The sequence below is a fragment of the Oncorhynchus mykiss genome, chromosome 22 (assembly GCF_057628025.1).
Source record: "Oncorhynchus mykiss isolate SJ-2025 chromosome 22, ASM5762802v1, whole genome shotgun sequence".
NCBI classification, from domain to species: Eukaryota; Metazoa; Chordata; class Actinopteri; order Salmoniformes; family Salmonidae; genus Oncorhynchus; species Oncorhynchus mykiss.
In genome coordinates this window covers 37,761,518-37,785,213 of record NC_143043.1, presented here as the reverse complement: position 1 = coordinate 37,785,213, position 23,696 = coordinate 37,761,518, and the positions used below count along the sequence as shown (strand labels likewise).

The 23,696-nt window shown below is 42.5% G+C and overlaps 1 protein-coding gene across 1 annotated transcript in view; it reads right to left on the bottom strand.

Annotated features, from left to right (window-relative positions):
- The window catches only part of LOC110501775 (titin), a 175,594-nt gene that overhangs the window by 71,106 nt on the left and 80,792 nt on the right, over positions 1-23,696 (bottom strand). Inside the window, exons 77-119 of the mRNA XM_090215073.1 lie at positions 23,480-23,606; positions 22,501-22,643; positions 20,891-21,014; positions 19,595-19,861; positions 19,392-19,489; positions 18,105-18,273; positions 17,613-17,879; positions 17,165-17,431; positions 16,661-16,939; positions 16,138-16,546; positions 15,857-15,981; positions 15,471-15,737; positions 15,111-15,380; positions 14,708-15,010; positions 14,294-14,596; positions 14,021-14,208; positions 13,710-13,824; positions 13,332-13,616; positions 13,071-13,222; positions 12,732-12,879; positions 12,435-12,612; positions 12,227-12,348; positions 11,833-12,120; positions 11,420-11,716; positions 11,122-11,308; positions 10,858-10,973; positions 10,466-10,765; positions 9,457-9,756; positions 9,262-9,367; positions 8,968-9,164; positions 8,510-8,815; positions 8,130-8,408; positions 7,655-7,954; positions 7,197-7,499; positions 6,563-7,102; positions 6,131-6,433; positions 5,674-5,973; positions 5,182-5,478; positions 4,589-4,873; positions 3,950-4,243; positions 3,562-3,861; positions 3,119-3,427; positions 2,706-2,965 (exon numbers count right to left, since the gene is read on the bottom strand). Of these exons, the coding sequence (XP_090071199.1) occupies positions 2,706-2,965; positions 3,119-3,427; positions 3,562-3,861; positions 3,950-4,243; positions 4,589-4,873; positions 5,182-5,478; positions 5,674-5,973; positions 6,131-6,433; positions 6,563-7,102; positions 7,197-7,499; positions 7,655-7,954; positions 8,130-8,408; positions 8,510-8,815; positions 8,968-9,164; positions 9,262-9,367; positions 9,457-9,756; positions 10,466-10,765; positions 10,858-10,973; positions 11,122-11,308; positions 11,420-11,716; positions 11,833-12,120; positions 12,227-12,348; positions 12,435-12,612; positions 12,732-12,879; positions 13,071-13,222; positions 13,332-13,616; positions 13,710-13,824; positions 14,021-14,208; positions 14,294-14,596; positions 14,708-15,010; positions 15,111-15,380; positions 15,471-15,737; positions 15,857-15,981; positions 16,138-16,546; positions 16,661-16,939; positions 17,165-17,431; positions 17,613-17,879; positions 18,105-18,273; positions 19,392-19,489; positions 19,595-19,861; positions 20,891-21,014; positions 22,501-22,643; positions 23,480-23,606 (10,473 nt within the window). The remainder of the gene's footprint in view (positions 1-2,705; positions 2,966-3,118; positions 3,428-3,561; positions 3,862-3,949; positions 4,244-4,588; positions 4,874-5,181; positions 5,479-5,673; positions 5,974-6,130; positions 6,434-6,562; positions 7,103-7,196; positions 7,500-7,654; positions 7,955-8,129; positions 8,409-8,509; positions 8,816-8,967; positions 9,165-9,261; positions 9,368-9,456; positions 9,757-10,465; positions 10,766-10,857; positions 10,974-11,121; positions 11,309-11,419; positions 11,717-11,832; positions 12,121-12,226; positions 12,349-12,434; positions 12,613-12,731; positions 12,880-13,070; positions 13,223-13,331; positions 13,617-13,709; positions 13,825-14,020; positions 14,209-14,293; positions 14,597-14,707; positions 15,011-15,110; positions 15,381-15,470; positions 15,738-15,856; positions 15,982-16,137; positions 16,547-16,660; positions 16,940-17,164; positions 17,432-17,612; positions 17,880-18,104; positions 18,274-19,391; positions 19,490-19,594; positions 19,862-20,890; positions 21,015-22,500; positions 22,644-23,479; positions 23,607-23,696) is intronic.

Here is a 23,696-nt window from a genome sequence, read left to right as displayed (position 1 = left end):
GATATATAGTACATGGAGAGGCTGAAAATATTTGACATAGGATCCTCAAAAAGTTATACAGCTGCACCATAGAGAGCATCTTGACTGGCTGCATCACTGCTTTGTATGGCAACTGCACTGCCCTTGACCACAAAGTGCTACATTGGGTGATGAGGACAGCCTGTATATCACTGGGGCTGAGCTCCCTGCCATCCAGGACCTCTATATCAGGTGGTGTCAGAGGAAGGCCCTGAAAAAAGGACAATGACTCTGGCCACCAAAGCCATAGACTTTTCACTCTGCTATCGTCCGACAAACGATACCGCAGCATCGGCTCTCAGACCAACAGGCTCCGAGACAGCTTCTACCCCCAAGCCATAAGACTGCTAAATAGCCAGACTGCTAAATAGTCAATTAATGGTACCCAAACTCTCTGCACTGACTAGATCTTGCACTGACCCTATGTACACTCACTAGACTATATATACAGTACATACCATATACACACTCATTGACACACACACATACACTACATATACTGAGTGTACAAAACATTAAGAACACCTTGCTAATATTGAGGTACAGCCCCCCTTTTCCCCTCAGAACAGCCTCAATTCGTCGGGGCATGGACTCGAAAGTGTTCCGCAGGGATGCTGGTGTTGAGTTCAATGCTTCCTCCAGTTATGTCAAGTTGGCTGGATGTCCTTTGGGTGGTGGACCATTCTTGATACACACAGGAAACTGTTGAGAGTGAAAAACCCAGCAGCATTGCAGTTCTTGACACAAACCGGTGCGCCTGGCACCTACTACCATACCCCGTTCAAAGACACTTAGATATTTTGTCTTGTCCATTCATCCTCTGAATGGCACACAATTGTCTCAAGGCTTAAAAATCATTATTTAACCTGTCTCCTCCCCTTCATCTACACTTATCTAACAAATTACATCAATTAGGGATCATAACTTTTACCTGGATTCACCTGGTCAGTCTATGTAATGGAAAGAGCAGGTATTCCTAATGTTTTGTGCACTCAGTGTACACACACACACACACACGCACGCACGCACGCACGCACACACACACACACACACACACACACACACACACACACACACACACACACAGACAAGCATACCGACACAACACAACACAACCACACATACAGTACCAGTCAGTACCAGTACCATTCTACATTGTTGAATAATAGTGAAGCTGTCATCAAGGCAAAGGGTGGCTACTTTGAAGAATCTCAAATAAACAATACATTTTGATTTGTTTAACACTTCTTTTGGTTACTACATGATTCCATGTGTGTTATTGCATAGTTTTGATGTCTTCACTATTATTCTACGATGTAGAAATAGTAAAAATAAAGAAAAACCCTTGAATGGTGTGTCCACATTTTTGACTGGTACTGTTCATACATACACATTGCACACACACACACACATACGTCATTTGCTGGTGCTACTCTATTCTGTCGCTCTTTTCTGTCACTCTTTCCTGGTCAAATGACCAAATTGCCCCCTCTAGTGGCCTAATGGGTGTAATGTTTTTTTTATTTGTTGAATTTTTACCCAATATCCAATTGTTAGCTACTATCTTGTTTAATCGCTCCAACTCCCGTACACTGCGCCCGGCCCGCCACAGGAGTTGCTGGTGCGCGATGAGACAGGGATATCCCTACCGGCCAAGCCCTCCCTAACCCGGACGACGCTAGGCCAATTGTGCGTCGCCCCACGGACCTCCCGGTCGCGGCCGGTTACAACCGAGCCTGGGGTCTCTGGTGGCACAGCTGGCGCTGCAGTACAGCACCCTTAACCACTGCGCCACCCGGGAGGCCATGGGTGTAATGCTTTTGATATTTTTCATGATTAAAAAACATTATTTAAAAGAAAACGCTGAAAATCGGGTGTTTATATGTTTTATAACGGTTTTGTTATATTTCAGTCTTCTGTGAGGGAGGCACACAACATTAATTACATTTCAACTCTATATCTGACAAGTAGATCTGTTTAAGACTACAAAGAAAAAGTAGATTTGTGTGACTCTGATTTAGCCCACTACTGTAAAAGGTTACTTTACTCTTATTAATATATATCGTGATGACTACAGTAGTCACTTTATCCTGCGTTCATATACTGTACATATCTACCTCAAATACCTTGTACCTCTGCACATTGATCTGGTACTGGTACTCCCTGTATATAGCTCTATTCTTGTTTATTTTATTCTTCTTGTGTTACTTTATTTATTTTTTTTACTCTGCATCGTTGCAAGCGTTTCACGATATACTAGCTGGATTTGGCGCATGTGACAAATAAAATGTGATTTGAGACAACATGTTACATGCCTCCATTTAAGACATTATAAAGTCTTCACAGGTCCAAAAATGTGAAAATGAACTGGGGCATTCCTACCCGGCCCCTATCTAAATAAATACATTTTTAAAAGATAGAGACCTGGTCCGAACAGACCTGACCAGACCTGACCCCGGTCGGGTCCAGACCCGGTCCAATCCGCGTGAGGGAAACAGCAGAAAAGCTTTTTTTTCTCCTCTGTTATTAACCGGAGCTGGTCTCTGGTATTCGGGTACAGGTGGAACAGTGAAGACCTCTACCATACATGCTTAAGGCCTGTTATTAAGCATTATACCGGCAGGTTTTAACTAAAATGTTACCAAATGTTATATCAATCTGTTTCATGTTTTCAAACATATACTGACCCCGAATCGTTTCTCAATGATGCTGTTGGTGATCACCGTCCATACAGGAATGGGTCTAGGCTCAGGCTTAGGTTTAGGCTCCTCATCCTCAGAATCCTCATATTCTTCTTCAGGTTCCTCCTCAGGAAGAATGTCCAGCTTCTCAACAATGTAGTTAGTGAGCTCACTTCCGCCATCGTCCTCTGGTGCGTCCCAGGTAAGATGGCAGGACTCAGCCTTGATGTTACCAATATTCACATTCCTAGGTGGCAGAGGACGGTCTGTGAAATTAGATGAAAAAGAGGTCAGAAAACAGTCAGTCAACTACAATACCTTTCTTTTGCTAATTGTTATGTTATTTTTCTTGCAGAAAAGTGAGCTAATTGCTTTGTCTATACTGATTCTCTAAATATACATAATATCAGATCACTTACCTAACACCTTAACCTTGATGGTGTGACTAGCCGACCCAAGACGGTTGGAGGCGATCACCGTAAAGATGCCTTTGTCCAGTCTTGCTGCTGCAGGGATACTGAGCTTGGTATTGCACTGCATTCTGTTGATTTCCTTGGTGTCCATCAACAGAGTCTCAGTGGGCTCTACAATAATCACCTCATCCTTCAACCATTCAACCTTGGGCATTGGAAGACCAGTCACCTCAGCAGGGATTTCAATAGGCTCTCCCTTCTTGACAGTGATGGCATCTCCCTTGAAGGTCTTCAACATTCTCACAGTAGGAGGAACTGAAATAGAAGGAGCAACTCAGTGACAAGTTTATTCAATTCAATTCAGTCCAATTAAATTAAATTCAATTCAATGTGTTTACTATTTTAGCATATGGGGGAAAAAACAAGAACATAGAACTAGGAGGACTTACGTTCATCATCTTGAATGACAATGGTGAGTGGAATTCCAGGTTCACTTGATCCAATTAAATTGACAGCCTTGATACGGAACTCATACATAAACAGCTCCTCAAGGTTCTCGACGGTCATGAAGAGGTCCTTGCACATCTCTGTGTTACAAGGCTCAAATGCTGGGGCATCGTGCTTCTTCTTCTCAACAAAGTAGCCCAAGATTGGACTGCCTCCTTCATTGCGGGGAGGCCTCCAGGCAAGGCTGATGGAAGTCTTTGTCCTCTCAGTGTAGTGGAATCTCTCAGGTGAAGTTGGTGGAGCTTCAATGAAAATATAGTGATTGACTTCTATTAATGATCTGACCTGCACAGAAAACATTATCATGACGCAACAATATGTAGACATTACCTTTGGGATCCACTGCAGCAATAGGGCCCAAATCAACAGGTGGGCCACAGCCAAACTTGTTCTTCGCTACGACCCGGAAGATGTACTCCTGCCCTTCAACAATACCCACAATCTCACACTTAGATGAGGGTGTCTCTATGGGCTGTCTCCATGTGTGCATCTTGGGATCTCTTCTCTCAATGATGAAGCCGGTCAGATCACTGCCGCCATCGTCATCAGGATCGGACCAGTTCAGAATCATCAGCTTCCTGGTTACCACCACAGGCTTCAGGTCCAGCACAGGCCCGGGAACATCTGACAGAGGATAAGTCAAAGGGTTACATCCAAGTAAAACAACATGTGTGTCGGTACGTAGCTTTGTCTGAGCCAGAATGGCCCATAGTGCAGGAGCCTGAGGCAGCTTAAAGAACACCCCTGGACAGGGTGCTAGTCTACAACATGTAAGGTAACACATTATTATTATTTTGATAGTCTCCAACAGATGGTTTATAGATGTTCCACTAACTATTAAAAACTATTCAACCAACTATCCTCTAACTCTAATCCTAGCTTTACGTCATCAAAGTACATCTAAATGTGAAATATGCTCAAAATGTTCTAGTGATGTCATATAGCTAATACAGAATCCAAAATACATACCCATGACTTCAACCCTTGTCCATGTAGACTTGATTCCACTGTTGTTCCTGGCACTGATCTGGTATTTGCCAGGATCCTTTCTTGTGGCAGCCTTGATACTGAGAATGCTTTCCTTTCCAACATTTTCTATCTCGACGTGGTTTTTGTCCGGTGGACCGTCATCTTTGGTCCATTTGATGTCTGGAGGAGGTCTACCAGTGACCAGGGCAGGCAGAATCAGTGGCTCCCCAGCTCTGATCATTACGCCATTCCTCACAGTGAGATCCAGCTCCACCACTGGAGCCTCTGTAGACATAATCAACGTTCATCAACGTTAGCTAAGTTGTAATAATAATAATACATAGGACTTATATAGAGCTTTCCAAAAACACAAAGACGCTTGAATATTTTCATGGAGACTAATGAAGGGAGGTCGACTAGTAGTAATGTCTGGTATGGAATGAATGGAAAAGCAGGATTTGATACTATTCAATTCATTCCATTCCAGCCATTACAATGAGCCCGTCCTCCAATTCAATGTTACACAGGCCTCCATTGTTGTATTGTATTAAGCATACATTTGTTGACATTGTAAGCTTTCTGATTACTGTTACCTTTAGGATCTCTGACAAAGACTGATTCAGTCAAGCCAGGAGTTCCTTCACCGGCTCCATTGACTGCGATCACACGGACCAGGTACTTGGCTCCCTCTCTGACTCCATACACAGTGAAGACCCGGGTCTTCCAGGGTCTCTCTGTGGAGCGGGACCAGTCTTTGGTGCCTGCTACAGTTTTGTCAACATGGTATCCCAGGATGTCTCCACCTCCGTTGGAGGCAGGAGGATCCCATTCCACGTCGATGGAAGACTCAGTGGTATCAATGATTCTTGGGAACGGTGGCCCAGGTGGCACTATGTGAAAAACACATCAACGATGACATATTGTATCTGATCATTGCTAGATAATGGAACTTGAATCATAATGAATCAGTGTTGTATTATATTATAGTGTATTGATTTGGTCTATTTCGTATGCTTAACCTCACAAAATGAATTTCCATGCAAATGGACATTAAAAGGTATGGTATCATAATCTTGTTGACTTACAGATTGGATCCTGGCATGTCATAGGATCAGACGGGATGCTGAACTTCCCAGGCCCAGCTTGGTTCTCAGCAGCCACCCTGAAGATGTATGTCAGACCTTCCAGTAGGCCTTCCACGTTAAGTTCCGTATCCTCCAAAATAACCCGGTTGACTCTGGTCCAGTGGGTGCTGTTGATCTCACGCCGCTCTACCCAGTAACCCAGAATGGGGCTGCCCATGTCATTTGGCTCCTCCCAGCTAACCAGCATGGAGTTGGCTGTGATGCCATCAATCTCAGGCTTCCCAGGACCCTCTGGTGGGTCTAGAATAAGATGTTAAAATGACAGTTGTAAGAACAAAGTACAATCTAACTAACACAGATTAGAAAAACTGGTTGAACTGACATCATTGTTACAATCTGATTTGGAATGTTATAGGCTTCAATGTCATGATAAAACTCATAAAAATAAATGCTTTACCGAATGGATTCTTGGCAATAAGTTGCTTAGAAATGCATGGTGGTCCAGGACCAAACTTGTTCTCAGCAGTGACCCGGAAGATGTACTCCTTCTTCTCTATCAGTTTGGTCACGGGGTATCTACATCCCCTGAGCGTTGAGGTTACGGTGATCCATCCGATCTCCACCTTGGAGTTGTCCTTTTTTTCCAAGGTGTAGTTCAGGATATCACTGCCACCATCATCCATGGGAGGATCCCACTTGCAGATGACAGAGGTCTTCCTGATCTCCTCAAACCGGAAGTTGATTGCAGGTCCAGGCGCATCTGTAAGTTGTAAAATATGAGGTTTTATATTAGGTTTTCAAAATGTGGTTGAAAAATAACTATGAATGGCAACAACCCTACTAAATTTATAAAAACATGTATAAATGTTAAAAGAAGATGATATCTCACCTAGCACATTGACTTCACAAGTTGCAGAGGCAATACCATGGTCGTTCTCAACCTTGATAGTGTACACTCCGTGGTCACCCCTGATGGTGTCCCTGACAATGCAAGAGGATTCTCCCCTCTTCTTGTCATGGATGGTGAGACGTTCCTGGAGGGTTGGGTAGTCAGGGAGTTCCTCCTCCTCAGGCTCCTCATGGGCAGGTTCTGCAGCTGGGGCCTCAGTAGCTGGGACCTCAACCTCTCCCTCTCCCTCCTTGACTTCCTTCTTTTCTTCATCTTTCACCTCCTTCTTTTCACCCTCCTTTACTTCTCCTTCCTTCTTTTCTCCTTCCTTCACTTCCTTCTTTTCCTCCTTCTTCTTCTTAACAATGGGTTTTTCTGGTCTCTTCTTCATGGCTTCTGGTCTAATGACGACGTCGTTCCTGTACCATGTGATTTGAGGGTATGGGGATCCAGAGATGTTGGCGCCCAGTCTGATCTGAGCACCTCTCTTGATGCTCATACCGGACTGCAGGCTTCCACTGAGGAACACCTTGGGTGTTTCTGAAAAGAAAACAAACACATTTAGAAATGACAAATTACCGGTCTGAAAAATCGTAGCATTGGGATGTTTTGAACAAGATGTATCCTTCCTTACCGACAGCATCAGAAGCCTTCACCATTGGTGTGCTGCGTGATGGGTCGCTGACTCCGGCAGCGTTCTCAGCTCGTACACGGAACTGGTATTGTTTTCCCTCCCTGAGATTCCTCACTGTGTAGGACAGCACAGGCACAAGGAAGTCGTTGCATCTTGTGAAGTTCTCATCACCCTTCATCATCTTCTCCAGAACGTAGCCCATAATCTTGCAACCCCCGTCATACATAGGAGGTTTCCACGTGAGGGTGATGGTCTTGGAAGTAGGGTTGTGGGTCTCAACATCCAATGGAGGGTCAGGGCTCTCTTAAATGTTGAACAAGGAACATTTCATAAATTCAATACACCTCTTTTGAAATGTAGGCGTGCTTGGATAATACAATTCACTTTAATTGTGAGCAAGAGTTGCACCTGTTATCAATCAATGTATTCCTTGGACAAAAAACTAATATTTCACTCACGCTTCTGATCCTCTGCAATCACAGGGTTGCGGAGCTCAAGATACTCCCCGCCACCAATCTTGTTGACAGCTTTGACCTGGAAGTAGTACTCTCCATTGGGGATCAGATCCTTGACAGGCCAGCTGACCTTGTTCTCTCCAGACATCATGTTGACGTAGGTCCTCCGGCCTGCCTCTCTGCGCTGTAGCACATAGTGGAGAACAGGGCTGCCACCATCATAGTTGGGAGGGTCCCAGGAAACCTTGCAAGAGCTCTTGGTGATTTCACTGGCAACAATGTCTTTGCAGGGACCGGGCAGGCCTGTCAAAATAAAATGGATATGAAGAGTCTTGATAGTTGTAGTATGCCTGTACTAGTAACCAAAATTTCAAATATTTTCAGGATCAAATATGTAAAATGTAATGATTACGCTATTAGGGACACCATGGAATATCATAGTATAGTAATATAATAGTATTTTGACACTGAAACGTACCAACAACTTTAACATTAATTGTTCCGCTGCTAGCTCCGAGGGAGTTTTCCAGGGTGACCTTGTACTGGCCAGAGTCTGAATGCAGACAGCTCTCGATCTCCAGGTGACAGGAGAGGTACTCCTGTCTGAAGCTCATTCTCTCATCATCCTTCAGCTCCTTTCCGTCTTTGTGCCAGGTTATCTTGGGCTTGGGTACTGCTCTGAATGGGATGGGGAGATGCCACTTCTCTCCCTCAACAATCACAATGTCCTTTGTTTGAAACTCAAGGGTTGGGATGCCTTCATGAGGGAAAAATATAATCAGATATCAGTATTTCATGCATTTCTGGGAAGGCTATTATTATGGAATGGGAAATATACATTATGGAAGGTTTACTTACAGTCAGGGTCCTTGGCATAGACCTTCTCAGAGATGTCAGATGGCTCACTAACTCCAACAGAGTTGATGGCACGGACTCTCAGGACATATTGTTTCTCTGGGGTGATGCCCTCCTCTGTTTTGTATTTGAGCTCCTTGATTGGGCGAGAGTTGATTCTCATCCACTTCTCAGTACCTGCCTCACACAGCTCAATATGGTAGCCAGTTACAGCACTGCCACCAGTTCTCTCTGGTGGTCTCCAAGCAATACACAAATGGTCTCTGCTGGCTTCAGTGATATGAAGCTCAATTGGAGGAGAGGGTGCACCTATAAAAGGCAATGCAGAGACAATGATAATAATCTTGGAGATGTGGGTTGCTTCATTGGGAACTAGACTATACCTAATAGATTACTCATGCAAGTCAAACAAATGTAACCATAAAACACAGTTTTCACTTTAAAAACGGATAAAACCCCACCTGTTGGATCTTCAATAGCAATGATTTCTGTTGATTCACTAGGATGTCCAGCACCGGCCTCATTCTCAGCGCGGACCTGGAACTGAACCTCGGTTCCTTCAATGACGTCTGTCACTCTGTACTTGCAGTCATCACTTGAGGTCTTTCCACACTTTACCCAGCGGGTACCAAGTTTCTCCTTCTTCTCAATGGAGTATCTGACGCACGAAAATATTCCCAAATGTTATAAACACGCTTATATGACAATATGACACTCTATGACACTCCTAAAAACTAAAGTTGATCAATCTTTACCTCAGAACTGGTCTGCCACCATCATTCTTGGGGGCGTCCCATTGCAGGTCAACATGTCTCTTTGACACACCATTGACAGAGAGATTATATGGTGGTCCAGGGGTAGCTGAAAATAGGAAACAGTACTTAGCAACCTATGCATGTTGTAAGTGAACAACACTTACAGAATACTATACGCATAAATTATGATCTTACTATAAGTATCTTTAGCCATAATGGAGTCTTCCAGTTCACAGAATTCACTGGGTCCAACAGCGTTCTCAGCAGCCACACGGAACACATAGAGAGAGCCCTCATTCAGTGGAGTGACAGTGTACTTCAGCTCCTTCACAGTGGTGTCCACTGTCTGCCAGCCCTTACGCCTGACATCCCTCTTCTCAACAATGTAGTTGGTGATGGGTGAACCACCATCCTTCTCTGGTACTGTCCACTTCAGCTCAGCACTGTTCCTGGTGACGGTGATGACATTCATCCAGCGTGGGGGTGTAGGAGGATCTGGAAAACAAATTGACAAGCATGAGTCATCAGAAACCATCAACTCAGCTAACCAGGAAATTTAAAACATGTAATGTATTTGAGGTTTAAAAGGGCTTCTGAAGTTTCCACTTTGAAATGTCAGACTTGATTTTCCCTTACAAAAAACGTAACAACCCCTACAAAAATGTTAATTGATTATAATTCACATTTCCTGTTGTGGCTGAATAATTTTCCTGCTGTAGCAAACTGGCTCAAATTAAGATCCTACATCTGTAGTGCACTACTTTTGACCATAGCATTATAAACGGATTAGGGTGCCATTTGCTTGGCTATGAAAAGCCAACCCGACATTTACTTCTGAGATGCTGACCTGTTGCAACCTCTACAACCACTGTGATTATTATTTGACCCTGCTGGTCATCTATGAACGTTTGAACATCTTGATGAACAATCTGGCCTTAATGGCCATGTACTCTAATAATCTCAACCCGGCACAGTCAGAAGAGGACTGGCTACCCCTCAGAGCCTGGTTCCTCTCTAGGTTTCTTGCCCTTTCCTGCCTTTCTAGGGTTTTTTTTCCTAGCCATTATGCTTCTACATCTGCATTGCTTGCTGTTTGGTGTTTTAGGCTGGGTTTCTGTAAAAGCACTTTGTAACATCTGCTGATGTAAAAGGGGCTTTATAAATACATTTGATTGATTGATTTGGGACACAGTCAGTTACTTACTGAGTCTCTCCTTGCACAGAACTGGATCGCTAGGATCGCTGGGCTCACTCTCCCCAGCGATGTTGACAGCAAGGACCCTGAAGGAGTACTCCTGTCTGTCCATCAGGCCTCTCAGGAAGTGCTCCAGGATATTGATTCCCTCTGAAACACGGACCCATTGCTCAGTTCCACTCTTCAGGAGTTCAATGATGTAGCCCTCGATCTTGGCACCACCATCGTGCTCAGGCTTGGTCCACTGCAGGAAGGCAGAGGTCTTTGCCACGTCTTTTACGGTTGGCTTACCAGGAGCCCATGGAGGATCTGTAGGAATAGACAACATGTTGTTTTGGTCAATGACATCACATTTCATAAAAGATCAATGGTTTGTTAACAAAATATGTTGGAAGTATTACCAATAGGATCCTTGACCAATATCTGGTCAGTTTCCTTGCTTGATTTTCCAGGTCCGGCGAGATTCTCAGCCATGACTCTGAACTTATACTTCTTCCTTGTGGGTAGTCCTTTGACTCTGCAAATCAGAAACAATCAAATAACCAACCCAACCATCAAATGATTAGCATCAACCAGAAATTAAATCAATGCGGCCATTACTGCCTTCAATTACCAAAATGTAAACATTACGGTGTTCATTACCTAAATGTATTCTAGTGTCTTACCTGTATGTGGTGTCTATGATTGGGATCTTGTTGCATCTGATCCATCTGTTCTGATCTGGTTCAAACCTCTCAACCCAGTATCCAGTGATAGGACTACCACCATCCTCTTCAGGCTCATACCAATTCAGAGTCAGGCCATCTTTAACAATATCAGAAGGCTCCAGCTTGGTTGGTGCACCGGGAGAATCTGAAAAACAGTTAAAGACAATTTTAGCAACAACCCACTGCACAAAATAATACTAAAAAGAAAATACCATTATATACCCTGGACTAAATACAAAACATAAACTTAACATACCGAAGGCGTATCTGGCAATAATTGGCATATGTTCCGCTGGCACACCAATACCAAACTGGTTCTCAGCGAACACTCTGAAGATGTACTCCTTGAAGGCCGTAAGGTTGAGGGCCTTGTAGTTAGTCTCTTTGACAGTGGAGGAGAGCTTGTGCCAGATTTCGCTGTCTGCGGCTCTTCTCTCCACAATATAGTTGGTGACCTTTGCACCTCCATCATCTCTGGGAGGGTTCCAGGCCAGGAAACAGGACTTGTTGGTGATCTCAGAGATATCAAACGCAGCTGGAGGACCAGGCTTATCTGTTCAAGACAAATAGAAAACAATGTTAGATCATTAAAAAAATATTTTTTAAAGGAGTGTTTCCTCAGAAAAAGGTTAGACACTCCTCACAAAAAAAAATAACAAAATAGGGTACCTAGAATGTTGACGTCAATGGTTGCAGTAGCACGGCCACAGCTGTTGTGGGCTTCAACGATGTAGGTAGCTGTATCCTCTCTCGTTGTCTTGCTGATCGTAACGACGGAGTGACCAGGCTTGTCGTCAATAGAGACCCTATCGTCTCCCTTCAGGACCACATCACCCTTGGTCCACTTCACTTTAGGTACGGGCTTTCCAAGAACATCAGCTGGAAGCTCGATCTTAGCTCCAGCTTTGACGGTCAGTCCAGCAAGACACTTGACATCCAGAAGAATCTCTGGGGGGTCTATACAGAAAATGTGTTATACAGATTATACAGAAACATATTTCCGCCACTATGTAGGATTATTCACAATACATATACAAACGTGGAGCATTTATACAACACATACCTTTAGGATCAACAGCCAATATCTCATCTGTAGCCTTGCAGGGTTTGCTGGCACCCAGTCTGTTCAAGGCCTTCACGCGGTAGGCATACCACTGTCCCTCAATCAGACCAGTCACTTGCAATCTAAGAGAAAGTAAGATGTTAGTCTTACTTGAACAAAATGATTTTTAACAACCAACTTGGAGCCTTTTTTCTGTAGTTCCACTTACTTAAACTCAGGGACCTGATCTCCGCAGGATTCCCAGTTGTCTGTCCCACGCTGGCATCTTTCTATGTTGTAGCCCCTGATTCCGGTGCCGCCGTCCCACTTGGGTGGTTCCCAGGTCAGAAAGATGCCAGATGCTGTCTTGTCCCTCCATTTCAGGTTCTCAGGTGAGTCTGGCACAGCTACAATTCAAATGACAGGTATGTCAATGACTGAGACATCAAAACAATAGATTAAGTTCCCTTCACTTGTGTGCACAGCATAGACATTGTCCCTGCTACTGTACTTAGTGAATACTTACTGGCAGGGGAGGACACATTGACTGGCTCGTCAATGTAGGCAGGCTCTCCTGGGCCACACTTGTTGCAGGCAGTAACCCTGAACAGATATTCTTTGCCCTCAACAACATCAGTGACAGTGAACTCCTGGTCTTGAACACCAGTGATCACCTGGGGAAAGACAGTCAGTGGCACGTGTTATTATGTTTATCTTAATAATATTTCATGTATAACAGGGTACAAGCTGTGGCCAAAGAAAGAGTACAAAAGTTTGTTTGTCCCAACCGGGACAAAGAGGACTAAATAAGTAAGTTATTACATGTATATTGCTGGGTGGTTTGAAGACTTATGTTCATCCATACCTTGACCCAGGTCTTGCGGGATACGTCACGTTTCTCAATCTGGTACCCAGTCAGAGGGCTTCCTCCATCATGCTCTGGTGCCTCCCACATCAGGTGCACATGCTGTCTGGTCACCTCGGCAACCTTAAAGTCTTTGGGTGCACTTGGGGATGCTGAACAAATAGAAAAAGAGAGATATGAAGGGAAAAGTAGGGTCTTGCAGTTGACAATATCAAGATACAGTATGTTGTGTTTCACCACAAGGCTCATCACGTCACTTACCGATAACATTGACTTCAATCTCTCCTGAGCAACTGGTAATATCATTCTCCAGGGTCAGAGCGTATACACCTCTGTCTGGACGCACACTTGGAGTGACAGTCAGTTCTACGTAGGTACTCTTTGTAATCATGTAAACACGTTCACCAGCAGTGAGCTCCTTATCAGCGAAGCTCCACTTTGCGTGTGGTGTGGGATATCCAGAGATAGGGACACGGATAGTAAGGGGATGGGGAACAATGACCTCAAGGCCATCCTTGAATCCACTCAGGTCCATTGTGGGGCCAACTGAAGATAGAAAACAATGATAATTGTTATGAAATGCACAACATTTAAAGTGATGAACGACGTCAAGGTTAGTTCAAAGTTAACCAAATGTACCATGTGTATCATCAGCCAGCATGGGTCCCAGTGTGTTGGATGGGTCAGACACTCCAGCTGCATTCTCAGACATCACTCTGTAGTTGTATTTCTTGCCATATTTCAGGCCAGATATCTGAGGAAAAGAAGGAAGAGCCCCATTCAGAGTTGAGATAAGTGTGAGCAACTCAGACTTCCAAGTAAATGAATGTCAATGGGAGACTTCCATTCAAGTCAGAATACCACTCAAAACCTCTGACAATTACACTACCAATATGATATGAAATCTCTAAGAAACCATTTAGCTACTTTTCACCTTATAGGATAAATACCTTGTAGGTGAGATCCTGGCATAGCCTGGCGTTGCATCTGAGCCAATGGTCTGTTTCGTCCTCACATCTCTCAATGATGTATCCAGTGATCATGCTGCCTCCATTTTTCAATGGGGTCTCCCATGTCAGCTGGACTGAGTTCTTATTCTGTTCTGAGGGCACCAGGTTCTGTGGTGGGCTTGGCCTCTCTTGAATAACAAAAACAACATGTTAAAACAGTGCATACATTTCAGTAATAATGTTTCAGAAACTAAACTAACTGAAATAACTCACCAATGGGGTCCATGATCTTAACTGGATCGGTAGCAGCACTTGGTTTGCCAATGCCAGCCTTGTTTTCAGCCTTGACACGGAAGATGTATTCCTTGTTCTCAATGACGTCGTTGATGATTGCACTGCGGTCTGTTGCTTTACTGATCATAGCCACGGCCCACTTCACAGAGGTCCTGTCACGGGACTCAATTATGTAGGAGGTGATCTCAGCCCCTCCATCAGACACTGGTTTTTCCCAGGAGACTGTGGCTCCAAACTTACTCACGTTTCCAACACTCACATCCTGAGGAGTATCAGGAACATCTGAAATATAACACAAGGTTGTAATTAACTTTTCTAGTTCATTGTTGAAAACTGTTACTTTGAACAAACTTATACTGTATGAGGTGATACAATATGAAATATTTTGCTTACCAAACTTGTTCTTGGCATAAACACCAGGTTTCTCTGTCTCAATATTTGGTCCACTGCCCACTCTGTTGCGAGCAGAAACACGAAATAGGTACATGGATTCCCTCTGGAGTCCGGTCACAGTGTATTCTGGAGCGTCAGAGCGGTCAGTAGCAAGAGTCCATGTCTTGCGCTTGACATCACGCCTCTCCACCACGTATGTAATGATCTTGCTGCCACCGTCGCTCTCTGGCTCTTCCCAGGCCAGGCTGACCTCACCGTCGGCGGTGTCAAGCACTTGAAGACTCTTCACAGGTCCAGGGACATCTGTGGAAGACAACAATACATTAATAAATGGAATCCATGAACAAGAACAGATCCCAAGAAAAATATATTCAAACACAAGAATGGATTGAAGGCAACTTACCAATGACATCCAGATTAATGAATGCCTCTCCCTGTCCATGTTTGTTCTTGATGACAACATTGTAACGTCCTTGGTCGGACTTCTTAGGGTCCTTCAGCCTGTACTCTGTCCTGTCTCCAACGGTGTGGATGTTGTCCTTGGGCAGGCTGACGTTATCATAGAACCACTCAGCTTCAGCTTTAGGATACGCGCTGTAGGGCACGAACATGACGATGGGCTTTCCAGCATCTGTTACTAAGCTCTGATCCATAGTCTTGATATTTGGCTTAGCTGTAGAGGGATAAACAATTATAAGATCAAATAATAAAAGGATATATGTAGTGTGGAATCAGAGAGGATATAACAGTTATGACAACTTACCAGCCAGTTCCAATTTGGCTCTGGCATCCTTGTCTTTGGCGATGATTCTGTACTCTCCTTGGTCCCGAGGCCTGATCTCACACACCTGGAGCCTGTGGACCTTGCCCTCGCTCATCATCTGGTATTTGTCACCCTGGACGATGGTCATGTTGTTCCTCAACCATTTTACCTCAACTCTGTCTTTGTTCAGTTCAACTTCATATACAACATCTGAGCCTGGAGGCTCAAACACATCCTTCGGTGGTCTGACGATCTCAACTGCACTCTCTGGAATAAACATTACACACAAATAAAAAATATAATTAGTGAAGCATTAATTTAATACAGAACAGTTAGAAATATGGACTCACACAAACAGAATCATATAATGAACTCAAGAGGCTTGCCTTCGACGAAGAGATGGGCGTGTGATCTCTTTTCATCTACGCCACAGGAATATTCACACTCATCATCTGGTCTGCACTCCTTGATACGCAGCCTGCAGGTCTTGCCCTCTTTTTCAAAGACGTACCTTGTAAAAAACGAAAATGGATCATGTTACACTACGCCTTTTATTATTGAATTAAATTCCTATGGTGGCCCTTAGGGGCAAAGTAGCTTTTAAGTTTTAACAGTGACAGTAAAGCAACAGTGACCGTGCCTCATAGCAGTTTAAACGTGTTCCTACCTGGGTCCCTCTCTTATTTCACGTCCATTCCTGTACCATTTCACCTCAGCCTTCTCCTTGGTGAGTTTGCAGGTGAACTCAGCATTCTCAAACTCGGGGATGGTCTGGTCTTTGAGTTGTGCGGAGAAGTCAGTGGGGGCTTCACTAATGATCAGCTCAGCTGTAGACTTGTCATCACCAGCCATGGCGGTGTATTCACCTTCATCAGCAAGAGTACAGTCCTTGATGGTCAGTGTGTGCTTATATTGGTCCAACCTGTAGATTATGCGTTTGCTGAAGGTGATCTCCTGACCAGCCTTCATCCATTTCAGAGTAACCTTCTGCCTGTTGACCTTGCAAGAAAAGCTAACAGTCTTCTTCTCCTGTGTGTCGCAGTCCTCAAGAGGTACAATGATCTTCAGACTCTCCTCTGTAGATCAAATGTAAAAAATCAGTTAGTCATGTAGCTAACTTCAAACAAAAATAAGACATACTACTACATCAAATTAGCCGTTGGTAGAATAGATAACAAAACTATGTTCACCTTTTACTGTAAGTTTGCCAGAGCTCTTGGCATGTTCACCACGTTGGTTTGTCAATGTAATAGTATAGTTTCCTTCATCTGACTTATCAGCATCCTTGATCCTCAGAGAGAACACGTTGTCTTTCTGGATCATGACAAACTTGCTGCTCTCAAACATGGTCTCCTCGTTCTTCAGCCACTTAGCTTTAGCTCCCTCAGTGTTCACCTCACAGTTGAAGATGATCTCTTGTCCCTCTTTGGCTTCTGTGTCTTTGATTGGTGTATTGATCCTGAGTTTTTCTGTGGAAATCAAAATGAAGGAAGTTAGTAGACGGAATTAAATATTTTGCCAACGCTGCCTCAGGTAGTGCCACACAAGAAGATGTTAGAAGATTACTTTACTGCCCAATTGTACACAAAGGTCAAACAGACAATCTACTTTATCTCAACCCCTCCAAAAGACACAAATACACATACAGGTAGGTGAGGTTGTAATAGAAAAGAAAACCAACATTGATGACCTACCAAGAACAAACAGATCAGCTGTAGCTCTGGTGGTGCCAATGAGGGCAACATAGGCTCCCTCATCCTTGGGTTCAGAGTTCTTGATAACAAGTATTCTTCTCTTGCCATCACAGACAATGTCATACTTGTCCCCCTTTTCTAGCTCCTTATCATCCTTCATCCATTTGACAATGAATGTGTCTTTAGAGACTGAGCAGACAAACTCAGCCTTTTCTCCCTCAACCACCTCCTGATTCTGAGGCATGGCGATAAACTCAGCAGCCAATTCTAGAAGAACAAAGACATATTAGTGTATATGCTCTTATTTACACAAATACTTTACCTGCATCCCATGATTTGATTTTCATAACGGTACTGGTGTGTAGCCACTACTCAGGATATTTCACTTTCTTCACCTCACAGTCTTTAGCTGACTAAATTAAACAGAACTTATGTCTGATTCCATTACCATTTATTTTCAGGTTTCCAGTTGTCTTTGAGCTGGACAGTTTGCAATAGTACTCTCCAGCATCATCTGTTTTGAGATCCTGGATGATAAGTATCCTCTTCCTGCCGTCTACGATCTGATCGTATCTTCCTCCTTCGGGAAGTTCCTGGTCTTCCTTATACCACATGACATCAGCGTCTGCCTTCGACACTTCACAAATCATCTTCACACTGTCTGCTTCTGTTCCCTCCACGTTAGACAGGTTCCTGGTGAACGTAGCTTCTTCCTCTGCAAAGGAAATACAATATAACGTCAAGGCAATATATTATGATAAGTCGATTACAGTATATGACATCAAAATTAATCTATTTTTCTGAGTCCCAAATGGCATATAAGTGCAGTACTTTTGACCAGAGCCCTATATGGGCCCTAGTCAAAAGTAGTGCACTATATAAAGAATAAGGTGCTATTTTGGATGTACCTTTTGAGAAAGAGAAAGTTTGCCAGACTCACCGACGACTGTAAGCATGCCAGAGGATTTGGAGACCTTCGCATCACATTCATATTCTGCTTCATCATCGAACACTGATTTGTGGATGATGAGGATGTGTTGGCGACCTTTGGCGATTATTTCATATTTCTTTCCCTTTCTGATTTCACTGCTGTCCTTCAACCAACGGACCTGTTTCCAGAAACAGTCATAAAACCAAGACCACAATGACGGTATAATACCTTTAATATGTACTGATAAAGACTATGATGGAAACAAAGAGTAAAATGTAACAGCACACTAGAATGAAACACAGTGTAAGACAGGAAAGACAACTAACTCTCAGTCTTAAAGGTCCTCAACAGTCATTCTGAAAAAGTTTGTGTTATGTGTAATTTCATAGTTTTGATGTCTTCACTGTTATTCTACAATGTAGAAAATAGTACAAATGAAGAAAAACCCTTGAATGAGTAGGTGTTCTAAAACGCTTGAATGAGTAGGTGTTCTAAAACGTTTGAATGAGTAGGTGTTCTAAAACGCTTGAATGAGTAGGTGTTCTAAAACGCTTGAATGAGTAGGTGTTCTAAAACGCTTGAATGAGTAGGTGTTCTAAAACGCTTGAATGAGTAGGTGTTCTAAAACGTTTGAATGAGTAGGTGTTCTAAAACGTTTGAATGAGTAGGTGTTCTAAAACGCTTGAATGAGTAGGTGTTCTAAAACGTTTGAATGAGTAGGTGTTCTAAAACGCTTGAATGAGTAGGTGTTCTAAAACGTTTGAATGAGTAGGTGTTCTAAAACGCTTGAATGAGTAGGTGTTCTAAAACGTTTGAATGAGTAGGTGTTCTAAAACGCTTGAATGAGTAGGTGTTCTAAAACGTTTGAATGAGTAGGTGTTCTAAAACGCTTGAATGAGTAGGTGTTCTAAAACGTTTGAATGAGTAGGTGTTCTAAAACGCTTGAATGAGTAGGTGTTCTAAAACGTTTGAATGAGTAGGTGTTCTAAAACGTTTGAATGAGTAGGTGTTCTAAAACGTTTGACTGTTAGTATAGAAGCAAGTCATTTTTCCTACTTTGGTCATCGTACTTTGATCTGGTTTCCTTCAAATATAAACCAAACAATTTCATGAAAAACATGATTTTGACTATTCATGACCATTAATATTATATTTTGTAATTCCACATGCAACTATATTATATTATTATAAAATAAGGTGTGTTTGAAGGTGTGTTTGAATGTGCATGTATTGTGTGAGGGGTGGGGAGAGTGGTAGGGTGGGGGAGGTGAGGGGTGAAGGGTCAGGAATCAATACCTTGGCATTTTCGCGCGATACTTCGCATTCAAATCTGGCAGATTCCTTTTCTTTGACCTCAACATCATGGAGTGGCTTAGAGAACTCAACATGTGGAGCTGTAAGGACACAGTCATAGTGTTACTACACCAGTAATGCAAATACACCAAAGTCTTTACAAACAAACAAACTATATGAAAGGTTTTAATCAATACTTTACTTACGTTCAACGTTAAGGAAGCAAGAGGTTTTGAATTCTGAGGCGTCGCAGGTAAATGTTTTTGAATCATCAAGAGTGCAGCCATGAATGATGAGTTTTCTCACGCGGCCATTGGCAACAATGTCATATTTCTTCGTTTTGAGGATCTCCTGTCCATCTTGGAACCAACTGACCTCAGCGTTCTCCCTGGAGACTTCACACTCCAATGTAGCAGTGGCCTCTTCCTCAACTGTCTGGTCCTCCAGAGGTTTGGTGAACTCAACTGGTGGTTCTGTGAGGTGACACATTAATTACACTTGACTCGTGCTTTACATGTCGTAACAGCTTAGGAAGCCAACAAAATCATTTTACCAAATTCTATCACTGTCACCAACTGCTTTTATTGTTACAGTCCTTCTTAAGATTAAGTGGCCTAAAAACCTATGTTTTGACTTTGTAGTTACAGTTACAGTGTATGCTACACATTATGTTACATAATTCCTTCAACCTGTTTGTTGTTTGTACAATTACACATTTACACTTTTCATACATTTGTAGACAAACTTGACATCATGGGGACACCTTTCTTCCTTCAAAAATAATTGGATCACACCATTATATTGTTATATTGCAAGGGATATCGCTATATCGTAATTATGGAAGGCATATACTGTTTTATACTTCTTCAGTGCTTCTTAGGAACACTTATGTACTGTTACAAAAGCATACATGACTGTGTCTCACAGGCTCTCAACTCATATTTAATGCACACCTCTTTGCTGATGGGCAATCAACTGTGGATGGAATTCCCATAGAATTCAGACTGGTTGGGTAGGCTCCCAGAACATTAACACCTGGCCCACTTACATTGTTGTCTGTGCTTTGCATAGAGAAGACAACTAATGTCTAAAAAAAAAATCTAAATCCATGACACAATGTACTTACAATGATCCCACTTTACATAAAATGGCCTAAAATATGTGGCTTTTGCATTTTTACCTTGCATTTACATAGGCAGGCGAAGTATGTTACCATGAACCTGGTCTATAAAGCACCTTCCATAGTGATTTATCAGTCCAATATGCAGTATAGTGTAAATATTTTAACTGTATTGTTGTTTAACCAAATCATATGCACAATATCGTACCACCAATGCATTTGAAGAAATCAACCAATTAGGAACGAAGCGTGACAATTCTACATTTGGAATGGTAATAGAAACCAAGTCTCCATGGGGGGCAAGAATCCCAACAACAGCAACCAAACACCACAAACAGTAATAGCAACCTATCATTCACATAACACACATAGATTAACCTACCATTCACATGTAGTCTGGCCTCAATCTGGAAATCCTTTGCAGTGAGTTTGATTTCTCCATCTTCTGAAATCTTGACATCTCTGAGAGTCAGCGTGTGAGTTTTGTCTTCTGCTCGGGTGACCACCTGTGCAAATCAAGCAGTTTGATAAATCAGATGGACGGTGATAGCTATGCGGGGTCAAGCTATTTACTTCTTCCCGTGAATGAACATCAGCAGCTGGTGACAAGGGACCGAAGGCTCCCTGAGGGAACCCTAGGCTCAATTTGAACTCCAGTTACACCCTGACTATTCCCTTTTACCAGAGGTTTGGTAAGGTGGTTAACTAAGACCACATTTATCCAGTATTTTACAGTAGGCGTTCCATAAAGTCAAAATGTTCCTCTTGAATGTAAACAATATAGGCCTACCGCTTATGGTGCAGTGGTACAGCAATCACAGTCAACATAGGTTCTATATTTTCCCCCCATTACAAATAGTCATGATATGCCAAATGACATAACAACTATGTGAAAACATGAAGACCATGGCAGTTCATTCACAGGCCTTTGACAAATGGTTACAGTATATACAAGTTATTTAGCTGTCTCTGTTGCAAGGTAGACTATACTCTTATATTGTTATTATAACAGTGCAAATGACATCACATGCAATCATATTTTACAAACAACATTTGACAGCATAAATCATCATGTTTTGGACTATTCAGCCATAGCCACAATACAATAATAGCCTACATATTCTAAATGTAAGATTTTTAGTGGAACAAAAGTAATCACAGTTATCCTCAAAATAATCAAATGTTCGCTAACATTGTGTATGGCGACACATCAAATGATCAAGGATGTGAATTCAATCATCATTAAAATAGGTAATAGGACCCATATAACTGTATGTAACTGAAGGGCAAACCAGGCTATGCAACATCATCAATCAACCTATCATATAACTAACATTTTCACACCTCAAACACACTGGAATTAATTAAATAACTAGGCTAGACAATATACATAGGTATGTAAGGACCTAACAGATAACTCAAAGCAATTCAAAGCCAATTTCTACATGAAATTACAACACATGTTTCATATTTTAAAATGATAACTGTCAAATAACTCTTCAAGCCACCTGCCATTGGACACACACACTTGAAGCAGTTAAAAATAACTAGAAGAACGCTTGCAGGGCAGAAAAGCCCTCCCGCGTTATCTCAAAACCCGGATCAAATCCCCAGCTGGAATCCTGATCCTCACAGGTCCTTATATGCAGAAAGCATGTAGGTTGCACAAGAGAACATTAAAACCTAAATGTAAATAATGCAACATGACAAACTGGCTAAGATCCATTTCAATTCAAGACAATTTGGAATAAGATGAAGTAAAATCAAGGACAATGTTTCGATCTTGTTAAAACATTAAAACTATTTGGGATATGAGAATATGCTATAATCCAGGTAGTAAATTCCATGACAACAGGTATTTGTCTGCCATATTGGAAAAACTGTTGTTCATAAGTACAATTCAAAGTCTTGACATGTTTCCATATCAATTACTTGAGGGAGTGTCAGTGTTGTGGTAACAAATATTTCAGATGTTGCAGTATAAACACTTACTCTGTCACTTGGCTCCAACTTTGTACCCCCTAAGAACCATTCCACAGCAATTCCTTCATATGACAGTTCACAGTCGAAAGTGGCGGTCTCCCCAGCAGTAACAGTAACATCCTTGAGAGGCCGCAGCAGGCCGATCACCCGCGCTTTAGATTGAGGAGAAGACATTGTTAGTCACTCCCAAATCCCAAGATAAACCTAATTGCTAATCCTCATTTTGCGGATGCCCTGACGGCTGGCCACTGCTCTGGAGTCCTGTAAACCACCAGGACAACTGATAGGACTAGCGCAGAGGGACTTGACATTGAGGGGCCTTCCTCATTTGCATACCCGGTTTCCTTGAGATGTATATGGTCAGCAAAAAAACTTTGAGTTGCAGGCATGTTGTAGCTCTGCCAATCACTAACCGCCCACTCTAGATAAGGCATGTGGATTCTAAAATAGCCACAACACCTGATTGGCCTTTAACCCACCCCCTGCCACACCACCGGCTAGGCAATCTGTCCCTGTCAATCAACCCCTCTCAATTTTGGGGGTACGCTGTTACCCAACTTTTACCCCAAAAACGGTTGCATCATGGCTAAGTATTGCATTGCATAGCAATGCCTTGAGTGTTTTGCAAGCAAGTAGATATTTAGATATATAAAAAGTGTGCCAGAATTGAAATCCAAACCTCAACACTTTTTATGACACACTTATTTAGATAGCTTTAGATAGCTTTAGTCCTCCCTTGTAAAACTTTTGACACCTAATTAAAAGGGGCTGTAAATGCCTGACTATATCCTCATCTGACAGCTCTGCGGTTTACTTTACTTCAACCAACAGTTGGGAAATGTATCATTGAAGCCCACCAAAAAACAAATGAACTGATCAAACGTTTTGTTGGTGGCCTACTTGCATATCTTACAGAGTATAACTTTATCAAATAAGTGCTTATCTTATTGTCAAATAAAAGTGTGAGTATGTGTTAAATCATTCTCACCTTTAACTCTAAGCTGAGCATTGGATTTAGCATTGGCAGCTTGGAAGTCAACTTCTCCGGCCTGATCCTTGCGAACGTTGTACAGGATAAGGATATGCCTTGTACCCTCCTCCTTAATCTCACAGTCCTTGAAAGAGAATACACTAACAGTTACTAAGTGATCCTCGTCAAATTATACATACCATCTATTTTCTTTTACTTCTCTGTCTCCTCAACC